Consider the following 27,290-nt stretch of genomic DNA (forward strand, 5'->3'; position numbering starts at 1 on the left):
ATTGCCCTGCATGTATGTGAGTGCACCCGTGTCGTGCAGTGCTGTGGATCCGTGTGGTGCAGTGCCGCGGAGGTCAGAAGAGGGCTTCGGATTCCCCTGGAACTGGAGTTAAGGAAGGTTCATAACTGCCTTGTGGGTGCTGGGAATCGAACCCAGGTCCTCTGCAAGAGCAGTCAGTGCTCTTAACCGCTGAGACATCTCTCCAGCCCACTTTTTAAAAAAATCTTTTCGACAGGGTCTTCCTGTAGCCCCAGTGGGCCTGGGACTCACTATATAGACCAGGCTGACCTGAATCTCACAGACTCTGCCTCCTGAGTGCTGAGCTTAAAGGCCTGAGCCACCATGCCTGGCTATACTTCTCACATTCATATTTCTACCTGACAAATATCAATTTTCTTTTCCCAGTAAACTCCAGTTCCAATACCCTGTAGCCCCAGCTGTCCTGGAACTCACTATGTAGACCAGGTTGGCCTTGAACTCACAGAGATCCGCCTGCCTCTGCCTCCCAAGTGCTGGGACTACAGGCGTTTAGACTTTTTAAAGTGTATAAATTATAAGTATCTGTGATTGGGGGGGGGGGCGACTATTCAAATTTCCCTCCCCAGAAAATTGAGGATTTTTGTTGAGGCATCAGTTGGTAGTTTATATTATGAGTAGATCTTCTAGTAGGAAAGTCTGAGTTGGAAGGGTTTTAAATAAGCTTAAAACCTGATAAATGAACAGTGTAAAATCTAACATTTCCCTTTTGTCTTTGCATAGCTGGATAGAACTTACACTGGTTTGCAGACGCTGGGTGCAGAGACGGTAGGTATTTTCCATCAATAGTATATGGGAAAGGGTAGACTAAAAATTGATACACTGCTTTCTTTCTCTCTCTCTTCCCTTCCTCTTCTCTCTCTCCCTGTCTTCTTTCCTTTCATGCCCAACTGATCTTTCTTTTTATTTAGGAAAAAAAATGAGTGTTGGTCTTTTAAAAGTTGATTTTCCCCCCACCATCCTACCCTTTATGTTTCTTTTCTTTTTTTCTTTTAATTGTGGTTTAAAGATATGACATAGGGACTGGAGAGATGACTCAGTGGTTAAGAGCACTGGCTACTCTCTGAAAGGACCTGAGTTCAGTTCCCAGCGCCCACATGGCAGCTGACAACCATCTGTAACTCCAGTTCCAGGGGATCCAATGCCTCTTCTGTCCTCTCAGGCATTTCATGAATGGATACATTTAGAAGCAGGCAAAAACACTCATGCACATAAAAATAGATGTGACGAAGTTTTTGTGGTCTGAACTATTTTCAGCATGCTCAGTGGCATGCAGCGTATTCACATTGTTGCCAGCCATCTCTTGAGCTTTTCTCATCGAACAAGTCCGTACCTATTAAGGAATAGTTACCCCACCAGTTCATAGGGACAGAACCTGCCTACTCAAGGTCTGTCACATAAATTGGAATCATACAGTGTTTGACTTTTACAATTGCTTTATTGCAGCTAACATAGAATCCTTAGGGTTCATCCATGCTGTAGGATATGATAGAATTTCCTTTCTTTTGTAAAGGGATCTTTTTTAAAATTATTTATTATTTTTATTTTATGTGTATGAGTGCATTGCCTGCATGTGTGTGAGTGCACCCGTGTCGTGCAATGCCTCAGAGGTCAGAAGAGGGCTTCGGATTCCCCTGGAACTGGAGTTAAGGACGTAGCCACCATGTGGGTGCTGGGAATCGAACCTGGGTCCTCTGCAAGAGCAACTGATGCTCTTAACCACTGAGCCATCTCTCCAGCCCCTTTTTTTGGTCTTTTTTGAGACAGGGTTTCCTTGTAGCTCCAGCTGCGCGCTATGTTGACCAAGCTGGCCTGGAATTCACAGAAATCTCTCTGCCTCTGCCTCCTTAACATGTGTGTTTTGCCTACATATATGTACATGCACCACATGCATGCAGTACCCATGGCGTCCATCCAGAAGAGGGTGTCATATCCCCTAAACTGGAGTTCTTGGATAGTTGTTAGCTGCCATATAGGTACTAGGAACCAAAGCCAGGTCCTTTGAAAGAGCAGCCAGTACGCGTAACATCTGAGTCATCTCTAGCCCCTAAAGATTTTTTTATATGTGTATTAGTGTTTTGCCTGTATATATCTATGTACCATGTGTGTGTGCAGGTGCCCACGAAGGCCAGAAAAGGGCACCAGATCCTTAGAACTGGAGTTACGGATAGTTACGGAACTGGAGTTCTTGGATAGTTGTTAGCTGCCATATGGGTGCTAGGAACCAAAGCCAGGTCCTTTGCAAGAACAGCCAGTACGCTTAACATCTGAGTCATCTCTAGCCCCTAAAGATTTATTTATTTTTTTATGTGTGTGTATTAGTGTTTTACCTGCATATATCTATGCACCATGTGTGTGCAGGTGCCCACAAAGGCCAGAAAAGGGCACCAGATCCTTAGAACTGGAGTTACGGATAGTTACGAACCTCCATGTGAGTGCTGGAAACTGAACCTAGGTCCTCTGCAAGAGTAGCCAGTGCTCTTAACCACCTAACCATCTCTCTAGCCTCCAGTCCTTCCATTTTAATACTCAGTAGTACTCTGTATGTATGTGCCACATGTTGCTTATCTTTCATGGATTCATGGAAACTTGGGTTGCTTCTGGTTTTTGGCTGTTGTAAATAATACTGCTCTGGCTGTGGGTCTACAGATAGCATTTGAATCTTTTTGTCAGTTCAATTAGGTATATACCCAGAAGTGAAATTACGTGTCTTATGGTAATGCTATTTTAAACATTTTGAGTGACTGTCATAGCATTTCCCATAGCAGCTGTACTGCTTTATATTCCCTCCATAGTATGGTGTATAGATTGTCCACATCTTCATCAACACTTATTATTTTTCTGTATTTTAAGTTGTGCATAGATGCTGTTATAGTTGTAAAGTGATATCTCATGGTTGTTTCTTTTTTCTTAATTTTGTGTGTATGAACATATGTACGTGCACCCATGTCATTTAGTGCCCATGGAGGTCAGAAGGTGTTGGATCCCCTGGAACTAGTGTTTGGTTGTTAACTGCCATGTGGGTGCTGGGAATTGAACCTCTGCAAACCTCTGCTTTATTGCTTTATCATAGTGTGAGTACATTGTAGAGTTCAGACACCACCTTGGAGTTGGTTCTCTCCTCCCATTATGTGGGTTCTGGGGTTGGAATTCAGGTTGTCAGACTTGGTAGCCAGTGCCTTTACCCACTCATCAGACCAGTTTGAGCTCTTATGTGTAAGTCTTTGGTTAACTTTGTTAAAAGTCCAGCATTTTTCATTACTTACTGGCTGATACTTCTTGAAGATCATTTGATCCTGCATTTGAGGGCTTATTCTATTCCATTGTTCTATCTGTCTGTCTTTATTCTAGTGCATTCTATTTGATAATTATAGCTTTGTAATAAATTTTGAAATCAGGAAGTGTAAGGCCTCCATTTTCATTCTCTACCCTTTTGTTTCTGTGTTTACGATCTATATATGTAGTCACCATTATAATCGGCTAGCTAAATCTCATCAGTGTCTAGAGAAATGGACTGTGCTATAAGATATTAAGTACCTTCTGTATGCTTACAGTGGACCAGGTGTTAGGAGTAAAGAGATGGTGTTCTAGTTTGTCCTCCATTGCTGTGACAAAACACTCTGACCAATACCAACTTTGGGAGGGAAAAGATTATTCAGCTTACATCTCCCGGATCACAGTTCATCAGGAAGCCCAAAGTAGTAAACTCAAGGCAGGAAACTGGAGCACAGGCCATGCCATGGAGGAATGCTGCTTACTGGCTTGCTCCCCTGGCCCCTGCTCAGCCTGCTTTCTTATGCAACACAGGCCCACCTGACCAGGGGTGGCACAACTCACAGTGGGCTAGGCCCTCGCACATCACACAACGATCAAGAAGATGCCTCACAGACATGGTCACAGGCCAGTTCAATGGAGGAAGTTCCCCACTTGAGGCTCCTCAACCCAGGTGTGTCAAGTTGACACTAAAGTTATCCAGCACAGATGGGTAAGATAGCTTTCATCCTCAAGGACTTAGTTTTGGTGGTTTTGAGAATAAGGATAGTAAGTAGTAAACACAGAAGCAAATAAGATCATTTCAACTACAAACAAATGCCATGAAGAAGAGAGTAGCTGATGGGCAGGGGATGTACATAAGCTAGGTGTATAGGGAGGGTCTTTTTGAGAAAGTGGCATTTGTGACAGGTGAAGAAAGGCAGCTGCAGAGGAAGAATGTTCAAAGGAGTAGAAATAATAACTGTGAGACGTTTCACTGAGGCATCCGGGTGTGAAGTCAAAATGATTACATCCTAAGAACATCTTTTGGTTCTTGAGGTAGAAATTGCCTTTGAGATGTGACTAGAAGTTATTTGTTCCATCTCTTAGAGTCCCATTTTCTAGACCAGATTTGAGCTTTCTGTAACATTGTTGCCCACTTGTATAGGTAGTGGATGTTGAACTTCATCGGCATTCTCTTGGAGAAGACTACATTTATCCTGAGTCAGACATCTCTGATGCTCCTGCATCATTGACTGTTCCAGCCCCAGAGAAGGCTTCTTCACCAATAGCACAGTCCCTCGAGCCTCTGTCCGATGCCTCTGTGGGGAAAGGTCAGTGTTCTCCCTTTTATGGAGTCATTCTCAGATACCTTTTTTTCTCATTTAAATATAATACCAAACTTCTGCTTGTAGGAACTTTAATATTTTCTAATTACTTGAATTATTTTCCATGTTGCTGTGACCAAATACCTGACAAAAAGCATCTTAGGGGAAATGGTTTATTTTCCCCTGCACTTCAAAGAAGTGCAGTCCATCATGGCAAGGAAAGTGTAGGGATGGAGTCAGCATGGTCAGTGGTGCCAGCCAGGAAGCTCAAAAGGGATTTGTCCAGGGCTTTCTCCCTCTCCCTTTTTTATTCAGTACTTACCCCAGGCCATGTGATAGTGCACCTAGCATTTGGAGCACACCATCTCCACTTGATTGAACCTCTCAAAAGTGGGTTTGGAATATGGCCGGTGGATAAGGTGCTTGCCACACAAGCATAAGGACCTGAATTCAGATTCCCAGTACCAATGTAAAAGCTAGGTACAGCAGCATGCATCTGTAACCTCAGCTCTGGGGATCAGAGATCAGCAGATTCTTAGAGCTCAGTGGCCAGCCAATCTAGCCTGTTCTGTGAGATTCAGGTTCACTGAGAAACACTCCAAAAATAAGGTGGGGCTGGACCTGATGGTGCACACCTTTAATCCTGTGAGTTCCAGAGTTCCAGGCCAGCTACAACTTCACAATGAGAACCTGTCTCCCCACCCCCCAACAAAAAACTAAATAAAATAAATAAAAAGTGGGGAGCAATAGAAGAAAACACCTCATACCAACCTTTGGCCTTCAGATGCATGTACACACACACACACACACACACACACACACACACACACACGTCTGAAAATTCTGTCAGCAACATACCCAGAGGTGGTAATTTTTTTTTTTTTTTTTTTGTCTTTTTGTGGCAAGGTCTCCCTGTAGTCCCAACTGGCCTGGAACTTGATCTATAGACCAGGCTGGCCTCAAACTCACAGAGATCCATCTGCCTCTGCCTCCCAAGCGCTGGGATTAAAGGCATCCGCCACCACGCCCAGCAACCAGGGGTACTTCTAATTCCAAATCTAATCACGTTGACAGTGAAAATTAACCATCACAAGTCCACCCCTTGTGTATGAGTGTTTTTGCCTGCATGTATGTAAGTGCATCCATGCCATGCCATGCCTCTCAGAGGCCAGAAGAGGGTATCAGATCCCCTGGAACTGGAGTGAAAGGTAGTTTTTAGCTGCCATGTGGGTGCTCGGAATCAAACCCGGGTCCTCTACAAGAGCAGCCTGTGCTCTTAACCACTGAGCCATCTTTCCAGCCCCTAAACACATCATTTTTAAACTGTAGACTTCTACCTTGGTACTTAAAGATTCATGGTCATCTCAATGCAAATGAAAGTCCCCCAATTTTTTAAAATATTTTATTTATTATTTTTATTTTATGTGTATGCATGTATTGCCTGCTTGTAGGTAAGTGCACCCATGTTATGCAATACCCGCAGAGGACAGAAGAAGCTGTTTGATCCCCTGGAACTGGACTTATGGACAGTGGTTGGCTGCCATGTGGGTGCTAGGATTCAAACCCAGATCTTCTGCAAGAACAGCCTTAACCACTGAGACATCCCTCCAGCCCCTGAACACATCATTTTTAAACTGTAGCCTTCTACCTTGGTACTCAAAGATTCATGGTCATCTCAATACAAATGAAAGTCCCCAAAATATTTTTTAAGGGCTATTTTTATGTATGTGTATGCTGTGTGTGTGTAAGTGCCTTCTGAGGCCAGAAGAGGGTGTCACATACCCTGGAGTTGGCATTACAGTAGGTTATAAGCTACTAGACATGGATGCTGGGAACCAAACTCGAGTCTGTACAAGAGCAGTCATCTCTCCAGTCCCATAAGTCTCCAAAACCTTAATAGTTCTAACATTGTTTAAAAGCCCAAGTTCAAGCCCTCTTCTAAGACTCAAGGCACTCTTAACAGCGAGCTTCTTTATAATAAAACAAGTTATGTACTTCAGTATACGGTGGCACAGAGTAAGCATTCCATTTCAAATGGGGAAAATAAAGGCATAGCAAGGAAAGATTAAAGCAATGCAAGCCAAGGCAAATATCAAATCCTGCAGCTCTGTCTATCATCTGGTCTCTTAACAACCTTGGGTAGCCTTCCCCTTCCTCTTCTGCCACCTGCAGCACAAGGAACTTCTGGCTTGGGCTGGCTTCATTCTGTGCCTACAATTTTCCTCAGTGGACATCTACTGTCCTAGAGTCTCAAATCCTGGGGTCTCCATTGCAAGTTAAGTTTTGCCTTCAGTTTCATGCTTAGACATTCAGGGACTCCATGCAGGGAATCCAACCCTGCTGCTCTTTGCCTGGTCTCAGTAGCTTTTCTGGAATGTTGGTGCAAACCTCTTGGACCCTATACCTCTTGCATTTTGTATACTTGCAAAATCAGCACTGTGTGTGTGTGTGTCTGTCTGTCTGTCTGTCTGTCTGTCTGTCTGTCTGCCTCCTGTAGCCTGGTACTCCCTATGGAGATCAGGCTGGCCTAGATCACCTGCCTCTGCCTCCCAAGTGCTGGGACTAAAGTTGTGGGCAACCAAGTCAGGCAGTTAGTGCCTTTTCAAATGAAAGTTTTTCAGTTCTCTTTGCTTCCTAGAGTTCTTCATGGGTGGAGTCGTGAACTGAAGGCACCATTCTTTCACTCCAGTGCAGTGTGAGATTGCTCCTCAGTGACATCAGCCTCCTTAATAATTGCAGATACCTCAATTGTGCCTGTTTTGTTTGCCCTGACTATACCTTTAACTGAGCTCACACCTCTTTCCTCACCAAACTGTACTTTTTTCCTATCTTTTTGGGATTGCCTGAATATTATGCTGTCTTAAAAAAGTTCCTCCACCAAATAACTTTGTTTATTGCTTTTAAATTCAGCCTCACTCAGATTATCAGTTCAGGGACAGAAAGCAGCTAGGGTGGTGGTGTTGGTGTTGATTTTGGTTGGGGTGTGTGTTGGGTATGTTTGTTGAAGTGTAACATGAAAAGCTTCTTATCCCATTCCCAATAGAGTCCTTGTTGCCCTCTGAAACCTTGTGAATAAGTCTTTATGCCTAGCAGCATTCTGTTCTTCCACACTTCCACAAGAATGTGCCATTAAACTCTGCTTACAGCATTCTAGGGCTTCTCTAGCCTGCACATCCAAACTCACATTCCTCCACAAACAGTTCCAAAGGCCTCTGACCCACATGTTTGGGTTTATTACAGTAATGACTTCACTCCGGGTATGTAGTTCTGCTGTAACTAATTTTCTTTATTAGTTACTTTTCTTGTCACTGGGACCAAATACCTAACAAAAAGCAGCTTAAGGGAAGAAATGTTTATTTTGGCTCATAGTTTAAAGAAATATAGACCATCATGGTGGGGAAGGGGTGACAGTGGGAGCAGCATGATCCATGGTGCCACAGGAAACAGAGAAAGGGGTTAGCTGACTTTCTGCCCTTAATCCAGTCTGGTAACCCAGACCCTGAGATGATATCACCCACATTCACAGTAGGTCTTCTGTCCTCAGTTAAACCACTCTCGAAATCCCAACAAAGACATGTACGGAGGTGTGTCTCTTAGTGATTCCAAATCACTAAGATAAACCATCAAATTCCTAAAATGTTTTACCTAAGTCAGATGGATTCTAAGCACAACATTTACTTCTTACCACAATATAAATGAGTAATCAATTATATTTCTTTTCTACCAGCCATTGTTTTAAATGGGTTTTGAAGTAATATTGAGTAATATAATAGTTTGTTCTCTTCCCATAATTGGTTAATTGATGGTTTATCATTTGTTAAATTTCAAACAGGATTCCCAGACAACACTGAATCTGAAAGACATACCACATTTTATTCTTTGCCTTCTTCGTTGGAAAGAACACCCACCAAAGTGACAACAGCACAGAAAGTTACCTTCTGTTCACATGGCAATTCTGCTTTCCAACCAATAGCCTCAAGCTGCAAAATTGTGCCCCAAAGTCAGGCGCCCAATCCCGAGTCACCCGGAAAGTCTTTTCAGCCCATCACTGTAAGCTGTAAGATCGTCTCAGGTATGTGGGCATGCACTGGAGATGAGGGGTGTGAGATGAGTGGATGAGAGGGGGTTTTATTAAGAATTTATGTATGAGTGTTTTGCCTGCATGCATATGTGTACCCATGTCATGCCGTGCCCTTGGAGGCCAGAAGAAAGCAACTAGTAATGGGCAAAAAAAAGGCTTTTCTTAGAGTTAAGCTTTTAAGGCTTGGAGTGAGTTCAGAATTACCTTTTATTTTTTCTCCACCCACACTATAAAATTGTGCGTCCTCTTAATAGTTATTCTGTGATTTTGTTTGCATCACTTCAGAAAAGACCTGGAGAGGGCAGTTGGAAACATCTAAGCAAGGGGAACCCAGCTGTACAATACTTGAATGAAGGAGGGAAACAGAAGTCTTCACTGTTGTATGTGCACAACTTAAGCAGAAATATAATACAAATCTTTGCAATTAACAGCATGAAGAACCTGTCATTTTATCTGGCAGTAAGAATTTTGGAATTCACTGCTTCAGAAGTGGAATAGACTGAATATATCAGCTGATTTGAGGTTTAGAGAAATTTACATATGACCTTTTATTGATAAAGTAGTTGATTGGATGTGAATAAGCTCTGAGAATATTCTTTGGAAACAGGAATCTTTCTGGATTCTGATTATGATATGGTGTGTTCTTCTTAGCTTGCAGTTGATTTACTTTTTTTTTTCCTAAGTCCAGCTTTTACTACAGTGATAGCTTTTTGAACCACACATATCCTCCAAACAATGTAAGATTTACTTTCCTGCAAGAAAAATACATTTTGCTTGTGGCAGGAAAATTAAAACCTGCAATTATAAAAATAAAATTTTAATAGGAAAAATAAGAAAGACTTGTCTTTGGTAAGTGAATTTCATATTTTCCTATCTAAAATTAATTTCAAATCAAAACACCAAATTCTTAATCTACACTTTGACTCATTAATTTTAGTGTCTCAAATACTTAGTATTACAAATACTTACCTGTGGTAGTGAGAGATTTATCCTGCCAAGCTACAACAGTTCCACGTTATTAATAATGTAAAACATTGCTTTGGAGGTCTTAATGTGTTGATCAGGCCATCTTGTTAAAAATAAAGGTTTAAGCTGGGCATGGTAGCACACGCTTTTAGTTCCATTGAGTTCCAGGCTAGCTAAGGCTACAGGAAGACCCTATCTCAAAAGAAGAGGACAGGTTTATTTTCAGTAGGGGTTAAAAGTGGGACCTCAGAATCTTTCCTTCTTTCTTAAAGATTTTTTTTTTATTTTATTTTATGTACGTGAATGTTTTGCCAGCATGTATTTATATGTACCACATGTGTGCTTGGTGCCCACGGAGGCCAGAAAAGGGCATCAGATCCCTGGAATTCAGATAGTTGTTAGCCACCATGGGGTGGCTGGGATCTGAACCCAGGTTTTCTGCAAGAACATCAAGTGCTCTTTACCACTGAACCATCTCTCCAGCCCTGTTTTTTGTTTTGTTTGTTTATTTGGTTTTTTTGAGGTAGGGTCTCACTGTAGTACTGACTGGCCAGATCTACTCACTATGTAGACCAGGCTGGCCTCAAACTCCTAGAGATCCACCTGCCTCTGCCTCCTGAGTGCTGGGATCAAAGGTATGGACCTCCACAACCTGCCTTAAAATCTGTTTCTAATTTGTTCTTCAAGATGTTGATTCTGGTCATGAATCAAAATGCAGAGTGAGACAGCACTGCCTTCAGCCCTGCTGACTCAGCTGCACCAAAGCAGCTCCTGCTCAGCACCAGAAGCACACCAGTCCTGTTCTTTCTTCCCAACTTGTCATTTTGCCTTGACATCTTCTTACATAAATTTTAGATGCATTTTGTTTCTCTTCTTTTTTTAATTAACAAAGGTTCCCCAATATCAACTCCAAGTCCATCACCATTGCCTCGAACCCCAACTTCCACTCCCCTCCACATGAAGCAAGGCACTCCTGGCTCTGTCATAAGCAATCCTTATGTTATCGTGGATAAGCCTGGGCAGGTTATTGGCGCCTCCACTCCCAGTACAGGTGTGTATTTGAGCAGTATTTGACAATCCAAATATTGTAAAATCTCCATCCATACCTTAGAATGTGTGAAAGCAACAATCACACTGTTCCTGTTAGGAAGATTCACTCCTTGTAAAAGTTATATTTTTTGGATTTAGAGGCCATAGTTAATTATCTTTTAAAAAACAGTTGATCTTTTCATTTAGAAATGAAATTCTTGTTCTTCTTAGCTTGCAGTTGATTTACTTTTTTTTTTCCTAAGTCCAGCTTTTACTACAGTGATAGCTTTTTGAACCACACATATCCTCCAAACAATGTAAGATTTACTTTCCTGCAAGAAAAATACATTTTGCTTGTGGCAGGAAAATTAAAACCTGCAATTATAAAAATAAAATTTTAATAAAAATAAGGATTCTTTGCAGCCATCACATTTGTTCCTGTAATCCCATACAGCTGCATGGTGCCTGTCTGGGTTCTGACTTTGTTGTTGTTTTGTTGTTGTTGTTGTTGTTGTTGTTGTCCCTGACTTTGTTGTTGTTGTGTTGTTGTTGTTGTTGTTTGTTTGTTTGTTTGTTTGTTTTGTGTGTGTGTATTCTTTGACCAAAATTGTGTTAATTTCCTTCATTTAACCTATATCTACCCAAAAAAAAGTGTAATCTTCTCGTATTATGGGAAATAGTGAAAAGAGAAATAAAATAAAATGGATGATTATAAGATAATGAGGGTGGTTTCTCCACCCTACACCCCCACCCCACGTATTAGATTTGACACATGTTATTATATATTGTGGGCTTTTCAAATTAGGTGTTTTGTTTTGATTTTAAGATAAGCAATTTAGCAGTGGTTTATGTGTGGAACTCTACTGCTATCAGGGATTACCTGGTAGCCTTTGAACATGTTTGAGTATACCAGACAGATGTCTTGCAACCACAACTGTGAAAGGGGCAGGTTTGGTAAATGAAATAAGCTACTGAATGCCATTTTAGATCTTGACTTACTATTTACTATTGATAGCATAAGTTATTTTTATCAGACCTTGAAAGCCAATGTGCAGATGTAGCACAATAAGATGTCTAATATGGGCAGTATTTGCAGGCAGGTCTAGCCTTCAGAAGAAACTGCTTTGCAGAAGCTGGTGATCATTTGAATGTATGTATGTTGGCCCATTTGGTAACTAGCATTATGAAATAATGTCTCATATAAGGAATAGAGAGTATATAATATATATCTTTTCTTCTTTTGACTTCACACGTTTCTTAGCTCGTTTTAGGCTAGTCCTGTGGTCAGTTTTGTTGGAATGGATTCTAGTTTGTTTGTTTTGTTTTTAAATATACTTTTAGAGTTCTTAATTTTCTTTTTTGTTGTTGTTTTTATTTTTGTTTGTTGCTTTTTGTTTTTGTCTTTTTGAGACAGGGTCTCCCTGTAGCTCCAGCTGTCCTAGAACTCGATATGTAGACCAGGCTAGCCTTGAACTCAACAAAGATCCACCTACCTCAGCCTCCCAAGTGCTGGGATTAAAGGTGTACACCACCATGCCTGGCTAGAGTTTTGAATGTTCAGCCCTTAAAAATAAAAAATAAGTAGTTGGAAAGAGGGATGATTGGTGGGAAATGATTTTAAATTACACTTTGCAAACTCTGTTATGTAATTTTTAAATCTGTCTTGCTTCTTAGGAAGTCCTACAAACAAGCTCCCTATGACCTCTCAGGTTTCCCAGGGAACAGGGTCCCCTGTTCCTAAAATCCATGGAAGTAGTTTCTTAACGTCCACAGTCAAGGTAAACTCTTACAGCATTTTTACACCTTGTGCAAGAGTATTACAGTTCAGCAAGAATATCAGTTAATGATACCATTTTCTTTGCATTGAAAAATATCTTTTTTTAAAATTATTTTAAATTATTTTTTTTTATGTGTATCAGTGTTTTGCTTGTAGGTCTGTAAGTGCACCCATATCATACGGTGCCTTCAGAGAGCAGAAAAGGGGTTCAGATCCCCTGAAACTGGATTTAAGGAGGGTTGTTAGCTGCCATGTGGATGCCGGGAACCAAGCCTGTGTCCTCTGCAAGTGCAGCCAGTGCTCTTAACCACTGAGCCATCTCTCCAGCCCCCTGAAAAAAGTCTTGCCAATCATTTCCTACAGACTGGACTACCTCACTTTGGTTTTCTTCCTATTATAGAAGCTACTTCTCAAGTCTTTTATTATCAATTTGAAAACAGTGTGAGGAGGAGGTGGCCTTATTTGTTTTTGAAGAGCATACTTTTATTAGAAATATTTCTTTAGTGGCTAGAGAGATGACTCAGTGGTTAAGAGTGCTGACTGCTTTTGTAGAGGGCCCAGGTTCAGTTTCTAGCACCCTTATTGGGCAGATCACAGCTCCATATAACTCTAGCTCCAGGGGATCTGATGCCCACTTGTTGTGGCCTTTGTGGGCACCTGCATGTATGTGTGTATGCCTACCCATACATACAGCACACACATACACATAAATAAAAACAATTTTTTTTTTTCTTTTTGAGACAAGAGTCCCTGTAGTCCCCCATAGAACTCACTGTGTGGACCAGACTAGCTTCAATCTCACAGAGATCCACCTGCCTCTACCTCCTGAGTAGTGCTGGGATTAAAGGCATGTGCCACCATTCCTGGCAAAATAAATCTTTAAAATACATTTCTTTATAAAAATGTTTGCCTGTGGGGCTGGAGAGACAGCTTTACAATTAAGAGCACTGGTTGCTCTTGCAGAGGACCTGGATTTGTTTCCCAGCACCCACATGGCAGCTAACAACCATCCATAACTCCAGTTCCAGGGGATCTGACATCTTCTGACCTCTGTGGGCATTGCAGGGCATGGGTGCACTTACATACATGAAGGTAGTACACTCAAATACATAAAATATTTTTTAAATTAAAATAAATAAATAAAAATGTTTGACAGCATGTTTCATGTTTCCTATATTGTGCCAGCAAAGAACAAATCTTGTTTTGTTTGTATACCTTAGCCTTTTAGTTATTTGAAAATAATTCTTACCATTCCACAAGTTTTTTACCCTGTCTTTAGAACAGATGGTATTTTAAAGTTTGGACTCTAAATATGATCTGACTTCTTCAGCTCCCACTGCTACAGACCTGCCCACCATTTAGCAAAGACACTTCCTTGTGCTATGACTGCTTTATGTGGAAGCCTTCAAGATGAAAACTCCCACCCGAATAACTCTGAGACTGCAAAAGATCTCTCTCACCTTACTAAGCACAACACATCATTGCTCTTATTTAGATAGTTAACAGTGATCTGAATAGATTCCTGATGAGGTTTTCCTGTAGTAGTTCCCTGAGGGTCTTACCTCTGAAATTTACTTTTTAATATTTGTTAGTGATCTTTCATTACATAGTCAAGAAGCAATCTTTATTTCTTGCCCTTAAATTTTATTTATGGTAGGCTGGAGAGATGGCTCAGCAGTTAAGAGCACTGGCTGCTCTTACCGAGGACCCAGGTTGGGTTTCCAGCACCCACATGGTGGCTAACAACTGTCTGTAATTCAAGTTCCAGGGGATCTGACACATTTCTTCTGGCCTCTGTGGGAACTGCACCATGTGGGTGCACTTTATGTACATACAGGCAAAACACTCATAAAAATAACTCAATTTTTTTTTTTTTATAAGCCAGTCATGGTGGTGCGTGCCTTTAATCCCAGCACTAGGGAGGCAGAGGCAGGTGGATCTTTGTGAGTTCAAGGCCAGCCTGGTCTACAAAGTGAGTTCCAGGACATCTGGGACTACAGGGAGACCCTGTCTCAAAAAGACCAAAAAAAACCCTCAATTTTTTAAGCAAATTATGGCAAATTGCTTCTGAGATTTGCATGTTGTCTTTGATAGTAGGCACAAGCTGCAGTAGTTTCGAATTGACATTACTTTCTCTGCATGTTTATTTAAATTCTTTTGGTTGTTTGGTGGTTTGTTTTTTTTTTTTTATTCCAAAAACTTTCTTTGAGGCAAGGTCTTACTATGTAGCCCAGGCTAGCCTAGAACTCATGGTCATCCTGCCTCAGCTTCCCATAAGCCACCACACTTAGCTCCTTGTTTTCTTTTTTTTATTTTCTTTCTTTTGGGAAAAAAATCATTTTCCTTTTATTCTAGATACGGAGTAAATTTTACATGAGAAGAAAACATATTTTGTAACATTGCAATTGCTTGTTAGAATCATTTATTTAGTGCCTAGCTCTAGGAATATAAAATAAAGAAAATACAGTCCCTGTCCTTGACCATCTGCCAAGAGACTTCACATGCAAACCAATAAAGTCAACTAAATGTTAGGGCTGGAATGTGAATTATTTGGTAGAATACTTGCCTAGCATGCACAAAACCCCAGCACCACATAAAACTGGGTGTGGTGGTACACATTTATAATCTCAGCATTTAGGAAATGGAGGATCAGAAGTTCAAGGTCATCCTCACCTAGATGGTGAGACCAGCCTGGGCTACATGAGACCCTGTCTCAGAAAAAAAAAAAGTCAAGCAAATATTAAAGATTTAAGACAGGAGTCTTCCTAGTATGCACCAGGGACATAGATGAGCAAGCTTTTACTGAGTTAAAACTGTGCTTTGCTTTTGGTTGTTGTGTTTTTGTTATTTGAAGCAGGATCTGACTACATAGCCCAGGCTGACCATGAACTAGCAATCCTCCTGTCTCAGGTTTATAGGTATTCAGCTAGAATTACATGCCCACTTTTCATATGTTTAAAAAAATAAAATTGCAGGGCTGGAGAAATGGCTCAGCTGTTACAAGCACTGGCTGCTCTTGCAGAATACATGGGTTCAATTCCCAGCACCCATGTGGCAGCTAAACCGTCCCTAACTCCAGTTCTAGGAGAATCTGACACCCTCCTCTGACCTGCAGGCATTGCAGAATACAGGTGCACTTATACACATGCAAGCAATACACTCATACACATAAAATGTGAAAGTAAATATTTTTAAAAATTACAGTAAAGTTATGGAAGCTTGGAAGACCAAGAAGAGTTTGGGCTTTTGGTTCTTTTGTCGTTCAGTTGTTTATATTGCTACACCCATTGTACAGTATATGTTTTTGCACACAGCAGGAGGATTCTTTGTTTGCATCCATGCCCCCTCTTTGCCCAATTGGGAGTCACCCAAAAGTCCAAAGCCCCAAACCTGTAACTGGAGGACTTGGAGCTTTCACAAAGGTGAGTGTGTATACTGACATTGTCTCTGGAGTCCGCATGGTTGTTTTACAGAACTCTTATAATGGGCCCTCTTTCTGAGACCTGCTTCCATTTATTAACAGTGTCCACTTTCTTGGAGCCTAGTAAGATGGGGAATTCCAAAACTACAGACTATGTATTGTTTCTTTCCCCTGCCGTCCTACCAGCAATCTCTGTAACAAAGGACAGAAGCACAGGATCAAACTGAGACCCTGTTTTGGTCCCTTAATTCGCTGTTTTGGACTGTATTAAAGCAATATCTCTTTTCTTTTTGTGGAGTCATTCTGAAAATAACCAAGTTTCATTAATGTCTTTGCACGTAGACTAGCTTCAAATACTTGTAATAGGTCTGTCTTCCTGCTCTCCCACAACACGATGCTTATTCAGTGTCATTGTTTGTTGCAAGGTGATCATCAAACAAGAACCTGGGGAAGCCCCTCATGTGCCCACAGCAGGAGCTGCCAGCCAGTCATCACTTCCTCAGTATGTGACTGTGAAAGGGAGTCACATGATAGCTGTGTCCCCTCAAAAGCAGGTCATCAGTGCTGGAGAAGGGACTGCTCAGTCACCAAAGATTCAGCCCTCCAAGGTTTGTATGGGTTAGGAATGGGGAGGTCAAGCTATAAATTAAGGTAATTTCCATAGTGACAGGTGCTGAAAAGATTTCGGGTGACCACAGTTGTTAATCTTATGCAAACCTGTGGATGTTAACACAGTTGGAAAAGGCCCAGTCAGTGAATGTTAAACCTAAGTGCTCCTTCTGTCCCTGACAAGAGTAAGTGAGGCATGATTTGTAAAGGGCCCAGGAATAGTACAAGAGGCGTTGGGACCGCTAGAAAGTAACAGACTTTATGGACAGGCTTTATTTGGTTCAAATCTAAGAGGCAGTACTGTTTCACTTGGCTATACTTCATACCTTTGATGTCCAGTTGTTAGGGTCCATGACTCAGTGGGTCTCTTCTGGGGAACAAATGCATGAGTATGGAGATGCAAAAATCAAACAGAGTTTTATTAAACCAGCTAGCTTGGGCCGACCGTCCTTCTAAGACACACAGGTATGGTTAGAGCAATTGACCCTGAGGCAATTTCAGGTAAAGATTATATAGGCTCCCACAACCGTTACCCAAAAGCCCGCATTTATACAACCAATAGTTTCAAAGCAAGCATTTCACAAACCAATAACTTCAAGAAAAATGTTACAACTCCCTTCAGGTGTCCCAATCGGGGAGGGATGAGTGGCATGTGCCTAGCACAGCCCTTCCTTGTTATCTTGTGTAAGCAGACATGCCTACAGACACGACACAGATCAGACAGGTCAGGCTCCGGGGGCTGTAGCACTTGCCCCTATCTCCGGATGCCGTGTTTCCAGTTGAGTTAATTGGTTACAAGCAGTAAATTCAGACAAGCAGTAAATTCCTCTTTCCCTAACACAGTCTTTATGATTTGTTAAATGATTTTTGTTTTGTTTTGAAACAAGCACCCTTTTTTCTTTTAATGTATATGTGTATTACCTTCATGTATGTAAGTACTCCCGTGTCATGCAGTGCCCATGGAGTCAGAAGAGGGTGTTGGATTCCCTGGAACTGGAGTTATGGACTGTTGTTAGCTGCCATGTGGGTGCTGGGAATCGAACCTGGGTCCTCTACAAGAACAGCTAGTGCTCTTAACCACTGAGCCATTTTTCCAGCCCTGAAACAAGAACTTTTAACTTCTGAGCCATCTTTCCAGCCCTAGGCTTGCTCTTCTTGAAGGTGTCATCTAAGTCCAGGTGGAGAATGATTCCACAGAGATCAGGAGCTCATGGGATAAACAGTGGTTTGGCTGACCTGGGTGCCTCAGGCCCAGAAGTGAATGGGTCAGACTTAGAGGAAATTGTGTTATTTTTGTCCCAATAGAATGGTATTGTCTATATATTTGTGATTATATATAGCATTAATTTTATTTCTTTAATATTTTTTGAGGGGGGTCTTTTTGAGACAGGGTCTCTCTGTAGCCCAACTGGCCCCGATCTTACAGAAATCACCTGCCTCTGTCTCTCAGGTGTTGTGATTAAGGCATGCACCACCACACCCATCTTCTATTCTTTAGTTTCTTAAAAGTTTTAGTCATGCAGAGATGTTGAACTCTGTTAAAGGCCTTTTTTGCATAGAATGAAATGATCTTGTGGTTTCTGACCTTAAGTCTATTCACATGCTAAATCATACCTATTGATTTGCATGTGTTAAAACAACTTGGTCTTGGTGTACTGTACTTGTAATGTCTTCTTGAATTAAGTTTGTGGAATTTCATTGAAACCCTTTACAACTAAGTTCATCCAGACAGTTGATCTGTAGTTTTTTGGTTTGGGTTGTTCTGTTTTGTTTTGATTTTTGTTTTGTTTTGTTTTGTTTTTTGTCTTTTCAAAACAGGGTCTCCCTCTAGCCACAGCTGCCTTGGAATCACTTTGGAGACCAGGCTGGCCTGGAATTTACAGAGATCGCCTACCTGCGCCACCACACACGGCTTGATCTATAGTTTTCTTTGTTGTGTCCTTATCTGCTTTTGGCATCAGGGCAATGTTGGCTTTGTAGAATGAGTTTAGTAGTATTCCTCCGTTTCTATTTTATGGAACCATTTAAAGACCTTTAAAGATTTCGTAGAATTTGGCAGTGAAATTTGTGGGGCTTGGACTTTCTTTGTTGGAAGGCTTTATTACTACTTCAATCTCATTTGTTACCAAACTGAAAACTGGGGGCTCTGGTACTATAAGTGAGAAGGAAAGAGCCTGAGCCTGATAGTACTTGCCTAGAATCCTAGCACTCAGAAGGTTGATGCAGTATTTTGAGTTCAAGGCTAGTCTGAGCTCCATAAAAAAATCTCTGACCAGCTTGTGCTACACAGTAAGACCCTGTCTTCCAAAAAGGGCAGTGGGTGTTTGTCGCGAGTGGAGTTATTAAGGCTTAGTTGAGCATCACCTCGTTATGCAAGGGAGGATAAATATTTCTAGAGCCAATGTCTTTCAATGCATTTATTTGGGGAATCATAAACAAATTTCACACATAACACAATGACAGATAAGAGTACCAGTCCTAGGGCCAATGCCCGAGTGACATCGTCTCAGTCAGATGTGGTGACAGTAGTCTCAGCTCAGCTTGGTTGTCTCGTGATCGAGGGTCAAGTCAGGTCCGGATGTTCGCGACGTGAAGTTCCTCTTTTCTCTCACGGTCCAGAGACGGGATCAGTCAGAAGATGGGGTCGCACAGCTGATGGGAGTTCAGCTCATATGTGCACCCACGAACTGATTTTCCTCTGGGTTTTTATAGTCCTTATGCATGACTTGGCGAACATATGTTTATCAGTTTCTTACGTCATTTGGCTAATCACACAGTTACACTAAGGTTGCTAGGTTACATTCTAGGGCTACTAAGTGATGCTCTTATCTTTAATGTACACACTTTGGATATGTTTACATACTTTTGCTAGAGTTCTTTTTTGATTCTTAGTTTCTTAATTCTATTACATTCAATACAATTCTTAATTCCCTATTCTAATACATTCAGTACAGTGTTAAATACTAAGATTCAAATAACAGTTTTTACTGTATATCCTCCCATTTTTTTTATACTTTGATAACTCTTTTATACAAAAAGCACAGGTGTGGTGGCACACACCTTTAAACTTAGCACTTGAGAGGCAGAAGCAGATTTATATCTCCATGAATCTGGAGCCAGCCTGTTCTATATAGAGAGTTCCAGGCCAGCAAGGGCTAAACAGTGAGGTCCTGTCTTTTAAAAAGATTGGGAGGCTGGAGAGATGCACTAATAGATGTTAGGGTCCGTGACTCGGTGGGTCTCTTCAAGGGAACAAATGCACGAGCATGGAGATGCAAAAATCAAGCAGAGTTTTATTAAACCATCTAGCTGGGGTCGACCATCCTTCCAAGACACACAGGCCTGGTTGGAGCAATCGGCCCCGAGGCAACTTCAGGTAAAGATTATATAGGCTCCCACAACCGTTACACAAAAGCCCGCGTTTATACAACCAATAGTTTCAAAGCAAGCATTTCACAAACCAATAAGTTCAAAACAAGAAAAATGTTACAACTCCCTTCAGGTGTCTCAATGGGTCGACCATCCTTCCAAGACACACAGGCCTGGTTGGAGCAATCGGCCCCGAGGCAACTTCAGGTAAAGATTATATAGGCTCCCACAACCGTTACACAAAAGCCCGCGTTTATACAACCAATAGTTTCAAAGCAAGCATTTCACAAACCAATAAGTTCAAAACAAGAAAAATGTTACAACTCCCTTCAGGTGTCTCAATCGGGGATCGGGGAACACAGATCAGACAGGTCAGGCTCCGGGGGCTGCAGCACTTGCCCCTATCTCCGGATGCCGTGTCTCCAGTTGAGTTAATCAGTTACAAGCAGTAAATTCAAACAAGCAGTAAATTCCTCTTTCCCTAACCCTCTTTCCCTAACAATAGACATGATGCAGGATCAATGAGACTTGACTTCTTTTCTTCATTAGAAGCTGAGCTCTCCTCCATTTCAGGCTGTTTTCTTCAAGTATATCTTTAGTTTCAAGAATAACCACTTCAGCCTGATTTTTCCCTCCTGCTCCCTTCTTCCTTTCTGTTAGCATGTTTTTGTCTGAAGGTCTGTTTTCCCACCGCCTTTTTTGGCTTCAAAAACTTTACCAGGAATAGGTTGCTGACAACCTGGCAGTCTGCGCTTGGCCTCTTCCTTCATGTGCTGGATAGCTTTAATGTCAACTTGACATACTGGGGTTGAGAGACCCTCAACTGGGGAATAGCCTCCATTGGACTAGCCTGTGACCATGTCTGCAAGGCATCTTCTTGATTATTGAGTGATGTGGGAGAGCCCAGCCCACTGTGGGTTGTAACCCCTGGGTAGGTGGGCCTATGCTGTATAAGAAAGCAGGCTAAGCATGGGTCAGGGAAGCAAGCCAATAAATAGTGTTCCTCCATGGCCTTTGCGCCAGCTCCTGCCTCCAAGTTCCTGCCCAAGTTCTACCTTGAGCTCCCTGATGAACTGTGACCCAGGAGATGTAAGGCAAATAAACCCTTTCCTCCCCAAGTTGGTATTGGTCAGAGTGTTTTGTCACAGCAATGGAGAACAAACCAGGACACTTCAGCATCCCTTCAGCCCAGCTGACTTTTCTCTTGGGCATGGTGGGAAGCCTGTAATGATGGTGCGTGATGCTGAAGGCCATGGTATGGGGGTCAGGCCATGCTGGGACCCACCTCTGCGCCCTCAGGCTAGGTTTTCAGAGCAGGGTCCTCTGCCTTGGCCTGATGGCTGAAGACAGCCAGTGTTCGTCCTTTGGCTCTGCTCTGTGTCTGTGTGGCCTCATGTCTTCAGCTGATAGAGACAGCAGTTCTTGTCAGCAGCAACTATGTTAGCTTTGCATTTCACAAATGGATTCTCATTTTGTTTTATGATTCTGTGAGGAAAATGTCATACTCTGAAAGAAATGACATGAAGTTTTGGCTCAAATTAGGAGTCTTTTATTATCCAACAATCAAAAAGGGGCAAACACCCCAAAGATCTCTTTACCCTGAGGGGAGGCAGACTTAGGTTTAAAAAGCCACAGTTAATCATGCCAGGGGCAAAGCCAGTACCCAAAGTTACATCAGATCATCATAGTTACACCAGACCAGGGGCAGGTCAGTTAACAGTTAACAAAGAGGTTTTCACTTAACAAAAAGTTTCTGTTAAGAAAAACAAGTTTCTCATATTTGTAGAAACAACTGCCCCATGGCAATGCAGATGTAGCTGGGTAAGAGAATATGCCACCTGGATGTGCTACCTGACTAACTGGGAGTTTCCCGGTATTGTAGAAACAGTATATCCTCTGAAACTACAGGTGCAGCCTTCATGGCTGCCTGGCTGCAGTGGGAGTGGCTGGGCAGAAACGCAGGGTAAAGCAAAGTCAGCTAGAACAAAATGGAGTCAGCTTTGCCAGTTCAGCAAATATCACCCTTACTTCAGCTAATTAATTTAAAGTTCAAGGTGATTAAGTAATTCACCCAGCTGCCAACTTGGAACTGACCTAGGAAAACGGGTCTGTCTGGTTATAAAAACTCTGTTACTCTGATTTATAATGATTGATTAGGGAACTGTTGTCACATTGTCCAAGCTAATGGCAAACATTTTTTGACTGTTTTTAAATCGGTTTTTGGAAAGAAACCATGTAATTTAATAATTGTCTGATGAAGGGATCTCACTTGTCAGTTGCATGTGCTATATCATTTTCTTCTACCTCCTGAATGTTTTTAAAGAGGATCTTGCCATGTAGCTCATACTTACCTTAAAACTTGTGCTCTTCCTGTCTCAGTCTCCCCAGTGCTAGGATCGCAAGCACGTGCAACCTCTCTGTTTTCTAAAAATTCTAAAATTTCAGTAAAATATTGAAAATAATATAATCAGTATCTGCCGTCACCCTATATTAGTATATATTCACATTTACTTTAGGGTAATCTTTTTTTCCCCCAAATGAAACAACTGATAAGTTGAGGTTTCCTTTTTTCTTCCCAGAAACAATTCTATCATGGATTTGATATGAAGCCTTTCAGTCCATACTTTTTATTACATGAGTACATAGCCTTAGATAACTTAGAATGTAGCCAGGTGTGGTGGTGCACACCTCTACTCTCAGCACTTGAGGGGCAGGGGCAAGTAGATCTCTGTGAGATTGAGGCCAGCTTGGCCTCCATAGTTAGTTCCAGGCCAGCTGGGGCTACATGAAGACTCTGCCTCAAAAAGAAAAAGTAAATAAAGACAACTTGGAATGTTTGTGGTTTACAGATTTATATAGATGTTTGTGTGTTTTCTTGCAACTGCATCCAGTGTTTATTATTTCAAAGTTTGTTTATGCAGGCCTTATTGATGGGTGATAATACCGCTGTCTATCTTATACCACAGTCTATCCCTTTCTCTATTTGTAGACATTAAGAGTGTTCTTAGGCCAGACAGGAAGCAGAAGTATGTGGATCTCTGTCAATTCAAGGCAGCCTGGTCTGCATAGTGAGTTCCAGGTCAGCCAGGACTACATAGAGTCTGTCTCAAAAAAACAAAAAACAAGACAGAGAGAGAGTGTTCTTAAGCAGAGGGGTTGATTTTAACAGTAACAAGCAGGAAAACCTGAGTTTGATCCCTCAGAACCCATATAAAACCAAATATGGGACTGGAGAGATGGCTCAGTGGTTAAAAGCAGTGACTGCTCTTGCACAGGACCTGGGTTTGATTCCCAGCACCCACATAACAGCTAACAACTATCTGTAACTCCAGTTCCAGGGGAATCCGACACCACCTTGTGACCTCTGTATAGGCATTGCACAACACAGGTGTACTTACATATATGCAGGCAATACACTCATACACATAAAATAAAAACAATAAGTAGCCGGGTGTGGTGGTGCATGCCTTGAGCCCCAGCACTCGGGAGGCAGAGGCAGGTGGATCTCTGTGAGTTCAAGGCCAGCCTGGTCTACACAGTGATTTCCAGGCCAGCTGGGGCTACAGGGAGACCCTGTCTCAAAAAAGACTTTAATACTACTACTACTAATAATAAGTAAAATATTTTTTAAAAAGCCAAATATGTGTGCATACTTAAAATGCCAGAACTGGGGAGTGGAAACAGGTGGATCCTTGGGGCTCACTGGCTGACCAGCCTGGCTTACATGGTAAGCTTCAGGCCAGTCAGGAGGCTAGGGAGATGGCTCAGTGGTTAAGAGCACTGGCTGCTCTTGCAAGGGACCTGGGTTCAAGTCCCCGCACCCACATGGTGCCTAACAACCATCAGTAACTCCAGTTCCAGGGGATCCAGTGCCTTTTTCTGACCATCGTGGGCACTGTAGGATACAGGCGCACTTAAGTACATGCATGCAATACACTTATACACTAAAAAAAAAGATAAAATATTTTTTAAAGGTGGGCAGTGCCTGCCTGGATTGACCTCTAGCACCTACATATATAGAGTGTCTACACATGCACACAGTCAGAAGCATGCACATGTTCTGTAGACATTGGAGTTACTAATTTGCATTTATAAATGCAAATAATGCTACTATGGATATTATATATGTTCCTTTGAACACAAGTTTAAAATTTCTCTACATTCAAGGTATTATATTCCTAAAAGCAGAATTTCTTCTATATGCGGTTTGCAAATTATCCCCTTTTTAGTAACTGTGCCAGTGCCTCTGGAGTGATGGTGTACATCTGCCGGAGGTAAACAGAAGTTCCTTCTTCACATTTTCCTCTGGCTGATTCTTCATGTAATAAGAGATTTTGCTTTGTTTTGTTTTGTTGGAGACAGGGTTTCAAGTAGTCCATGCTGACCTCAAACTCCTAATCATCCTACTTTCACCCAAGTGCTAGGGTTACAGATGAGTGCAACCACACCCAGCCTATAACCAGGCTTTTTAGCATTTGATGGGTGAAAAATTACTCTTTTTTTACCTTTCTTACTGGGCCAGTGAGATGGCTTAATAGGTAAAGGAACTTGCCGGCAAGCCTGACAACCTGTGTTTGATATCTGGGATCCACATGGTTAAAGGAGAGAACCGACTCACACATGTTCTCTGACCTCCACATGTGGGCACACAGATGTACGCATAAATATACATACGAAGTGAAAACTTTAAAGCAGATGGTTTAAATTTCTTGTAATCTTATGAGAATCTTCATGTAGTTTCTGGGAGAAGTTTTTATGATATAAAGAGTAGGGGACTGGAAAATACCATACCAGTTTGCCATTAGCTAAATTGTTTCTTAGTTTTAATTTTTGATTTATTATTTGTGTGAGTGCAAGCCTGCCTGTGGCACAGCATACATGTGTGTGTCAGAAAACAGCTTTGCAGAGTTGGTTCCCTGCTTCCATCTTTCCGTTTGTTCCTGCAGTCAAACTCAGCTTGTCAGGATGGTAGCCTTTACACACCGAGACGTCTCTCACTGTCTGCATTGTTTCTTCTTATTTAGCATTCTACTGCTTACTTTCTTTAACAGCTGCAGTTTTTTTTAACTGGAAAGAGTTTGGTCTACTTTTAGAATCAGTTTTGTTTTTTTTTTTTTCTTTTTTAGAAACAGTTTTAACTTTCCTTATTTGGGTACTACTTTTTTCTTTTTGATGAAGTAGGGCTGGAGGTGTAGCTCAGTTGAGTTTTTATGTGGCTTGCACAGTACTCTGGATTTCAGTCCACAGCACTAGATAAATTGGATGTAGTTATACATCCTTGTAATCCCCGCATACAGGAAGGAAGTAGAGGCAAGACTTCTGAAGTTCAAGGTCACTGTTATCTACATAGCAAGTTTAAGGCCAGCCTAAGATTCATAAAACGGTCTGAAGAAGTGGCAGCTGCTGCTAAAATCACCACGGACAGTGATGAAATGGCAATGTACAGTAGCGAACTGCTCAAGTTTTTTCAAATCTTAAACAAATGTACTAAAGCCAAATATTTCCATAAGAGTTTAGGCTTGTTCCCACGAGGTCATCGCCAGCTTGTTAAGGGTCCTTCTGTCATCTCGAAAGGAGGAAAAATCATTCCTGACTTTTACTTGTTTTCCCCACATATTTCAGGTGTGGTTTTCTCTGTTTTTACACTTAACACCCTTTTTACTGCTTGACTCATTAACACTCGTAAGACTAACAGCCATAGTAAAGCATTTCTGTAGCTACACCATGCACACGGACCTCTTTTAATACTGGAAAAAAAAATTTCTATCACTAAGTAATGTAAATCCGACCTTTTATTTAACTTGTAAACCTTAACTAAAATATCATTTAATTCATAAATGTGAATTCCTATGCTGTGGCTAATGTCAATATTATGTTTAATTAATGTGTGCTTTCTTGTTTATAAGTACCTGATTTTATAAAAGGAAAAAGAGAAAAGATTCAAATATTTATTATGCTGCATGTTAGTCCTCTCCCCAACTCTTTGACAGACAGCATTGTAAAATGAAGGACTTTAAGAGTAAAAACAGGTGGGGCATGGTGGCACATGCCTTTTAATCCCAGCACTCAGGAGGCAGAGGCAGGGGGATCTCTGTGAGTTCAACGCCAGCCTGGTCTACATAAGTTCCAGGATATCTGGGACTGCAGGGAGACTCTGTCTCAAAAAAAAAAAAAAAGTAAAAACAATAAAAACTGGGGATGAAGCTCAGTTGGTAGAGTGCTTGCCCAGCAAGTATAGGGTCCTAGGTTTGATCCCCAGCACTGCATAATACTAGTTGTGGCGACCCTTGCCTAGAACTCAGCACTTAGGAGGTGGTAGAGGCAGGAGGATCAGAAGTTCAAGATCATCTTCAGCTACACAGGGAGTTTGAGGCCAGCCTGAGCTAGACACCCTGTTTCCTTCAACAAAAAATAAATACAGGAATAAATAAATGAATAAAAATAAATGCTATATCTGGTTCCCTAAGATATCTAGAACATTATAATGTAACAACACTCTTGCAATTCAGGAACATAAGAACATCAGATGTAAAATCTGAGCTATAATATTTATATGAATATTTGCCGACTTTGGGAAGTTCATGTCTCCTGTGGCATTCCCTATAATCCCCAATTTTTAGAGTAGCAAATAACTCCATAGATAACTGGTCAAGACTATAAAATCTCCAGTCTATCTGTTGGAAGATGCACATTTCCAATTTCACTGGTCAGTCATCTGGTTGTTGGACTACCCCTGGGAAGGCAGGTTCACCTTAAGTTATGCTAAATAGATGGGCAGGATACCCTGTGCCATTAATGAGACAGTGAACTTTTCCTGCTTGGAATCCCACCTACCAGTGCAGAGCTTCTGGACCCCGGCCACAGATGTGTAGGTCTCCGTATGTCTTCCCACCTTTCTGAATTCTTCAGAAAAGCGTAATCTCTCCTTTTTTCTTCATATCCTTTTTCTAAACATGCTTTCTTTAATGCTTTGGGCTGCCCCTAGCATCTCGTATTTCTTTACTTTTTCTCTAAAGCTTCCTTCTCCCGGTCATGTAGCTGCCAGTCAGCCACGTGTCTGACCTCCCTCGCAGGTTCTAAACCTGCACGGCTTCATGGCTTTCTTTCCGTCTCCCCATCATTCCACTCCTCAAGGCAGCTAGTGAGATTACCATCTCCCCTGCCCTGAGGATTTTCCTTAAAATTTGAAGAAAATTGTCCTAAAGCTTCTGTTTGGGCCCATTCTTAAATTCTTTTATGAACGTGAATGAGAACCCTCTAGGCGATGCTCTTTCTCCCTATTTCAGTAAGAACCTGGGTACTTCGGCAGGTGCCCCTGGAATACTCTAGCAGGTTCCCTCCTAACTCAACGCCTCCTGTACCATCTGGACAGTCAGTTAGGAGGCATGATTTATTGTTTTTGTCTTTCTAATCTGCACCCTC

The 27,290-nt window shown here is 41.6% G+C and overlaps 1 protein-coding gene across 1 annotated transcript in view; it reads left to right on the forward strand.

Moving 5' to 3' along the window:
- Positions 1 to 759: 759 nt before the first annotated feature.
- The window catches only part of Yeats2 (YEATS domain containing 2), a gene marked incomplete at its 5' end in the record, with an annotated part of 78,461 nt that continues 51,930 nt past the window's right edge, over positions 760 to 27,290 (forward strand). Inside the window, 7 exon segments of the mRNA XM_008830664.1 lie at positions 760 to 804; positions 4,457 to 4,622; positions 8,449 to 8,688; positions 10,556 to 10,714; positions 12,367 to 12,470; positions 15,784 to 15,891; positions 16,316 to 16,498. Of these exon segments, the coding sequence (XP_008828886.1) occupies positions 760 to 804; positions 4,457 to 4,622; positions 8,449 to 8,688; positions 10,556 to 10,714; positions 12,367 to 12,470; positions 15,784 to 15,891; positions 16,316 to 16,498 (1,005 nt within the window).

The sequence above is a fragment of the Nannospalax galili genome, unplaced genomic scaffold (genome assembly GCF_000622305.1).
Source record: "Nannospalax galili isolate Female #2095 unplaced genomic scaffold, S.galili_v1.0 scaffold2875, whole genome shotgun sequence".
NCBI lineage: Eukaryota > Metazoa > Chordata > Mammalia > Rodentia > Spalacidae > Nannospalax > Nannospalax galili.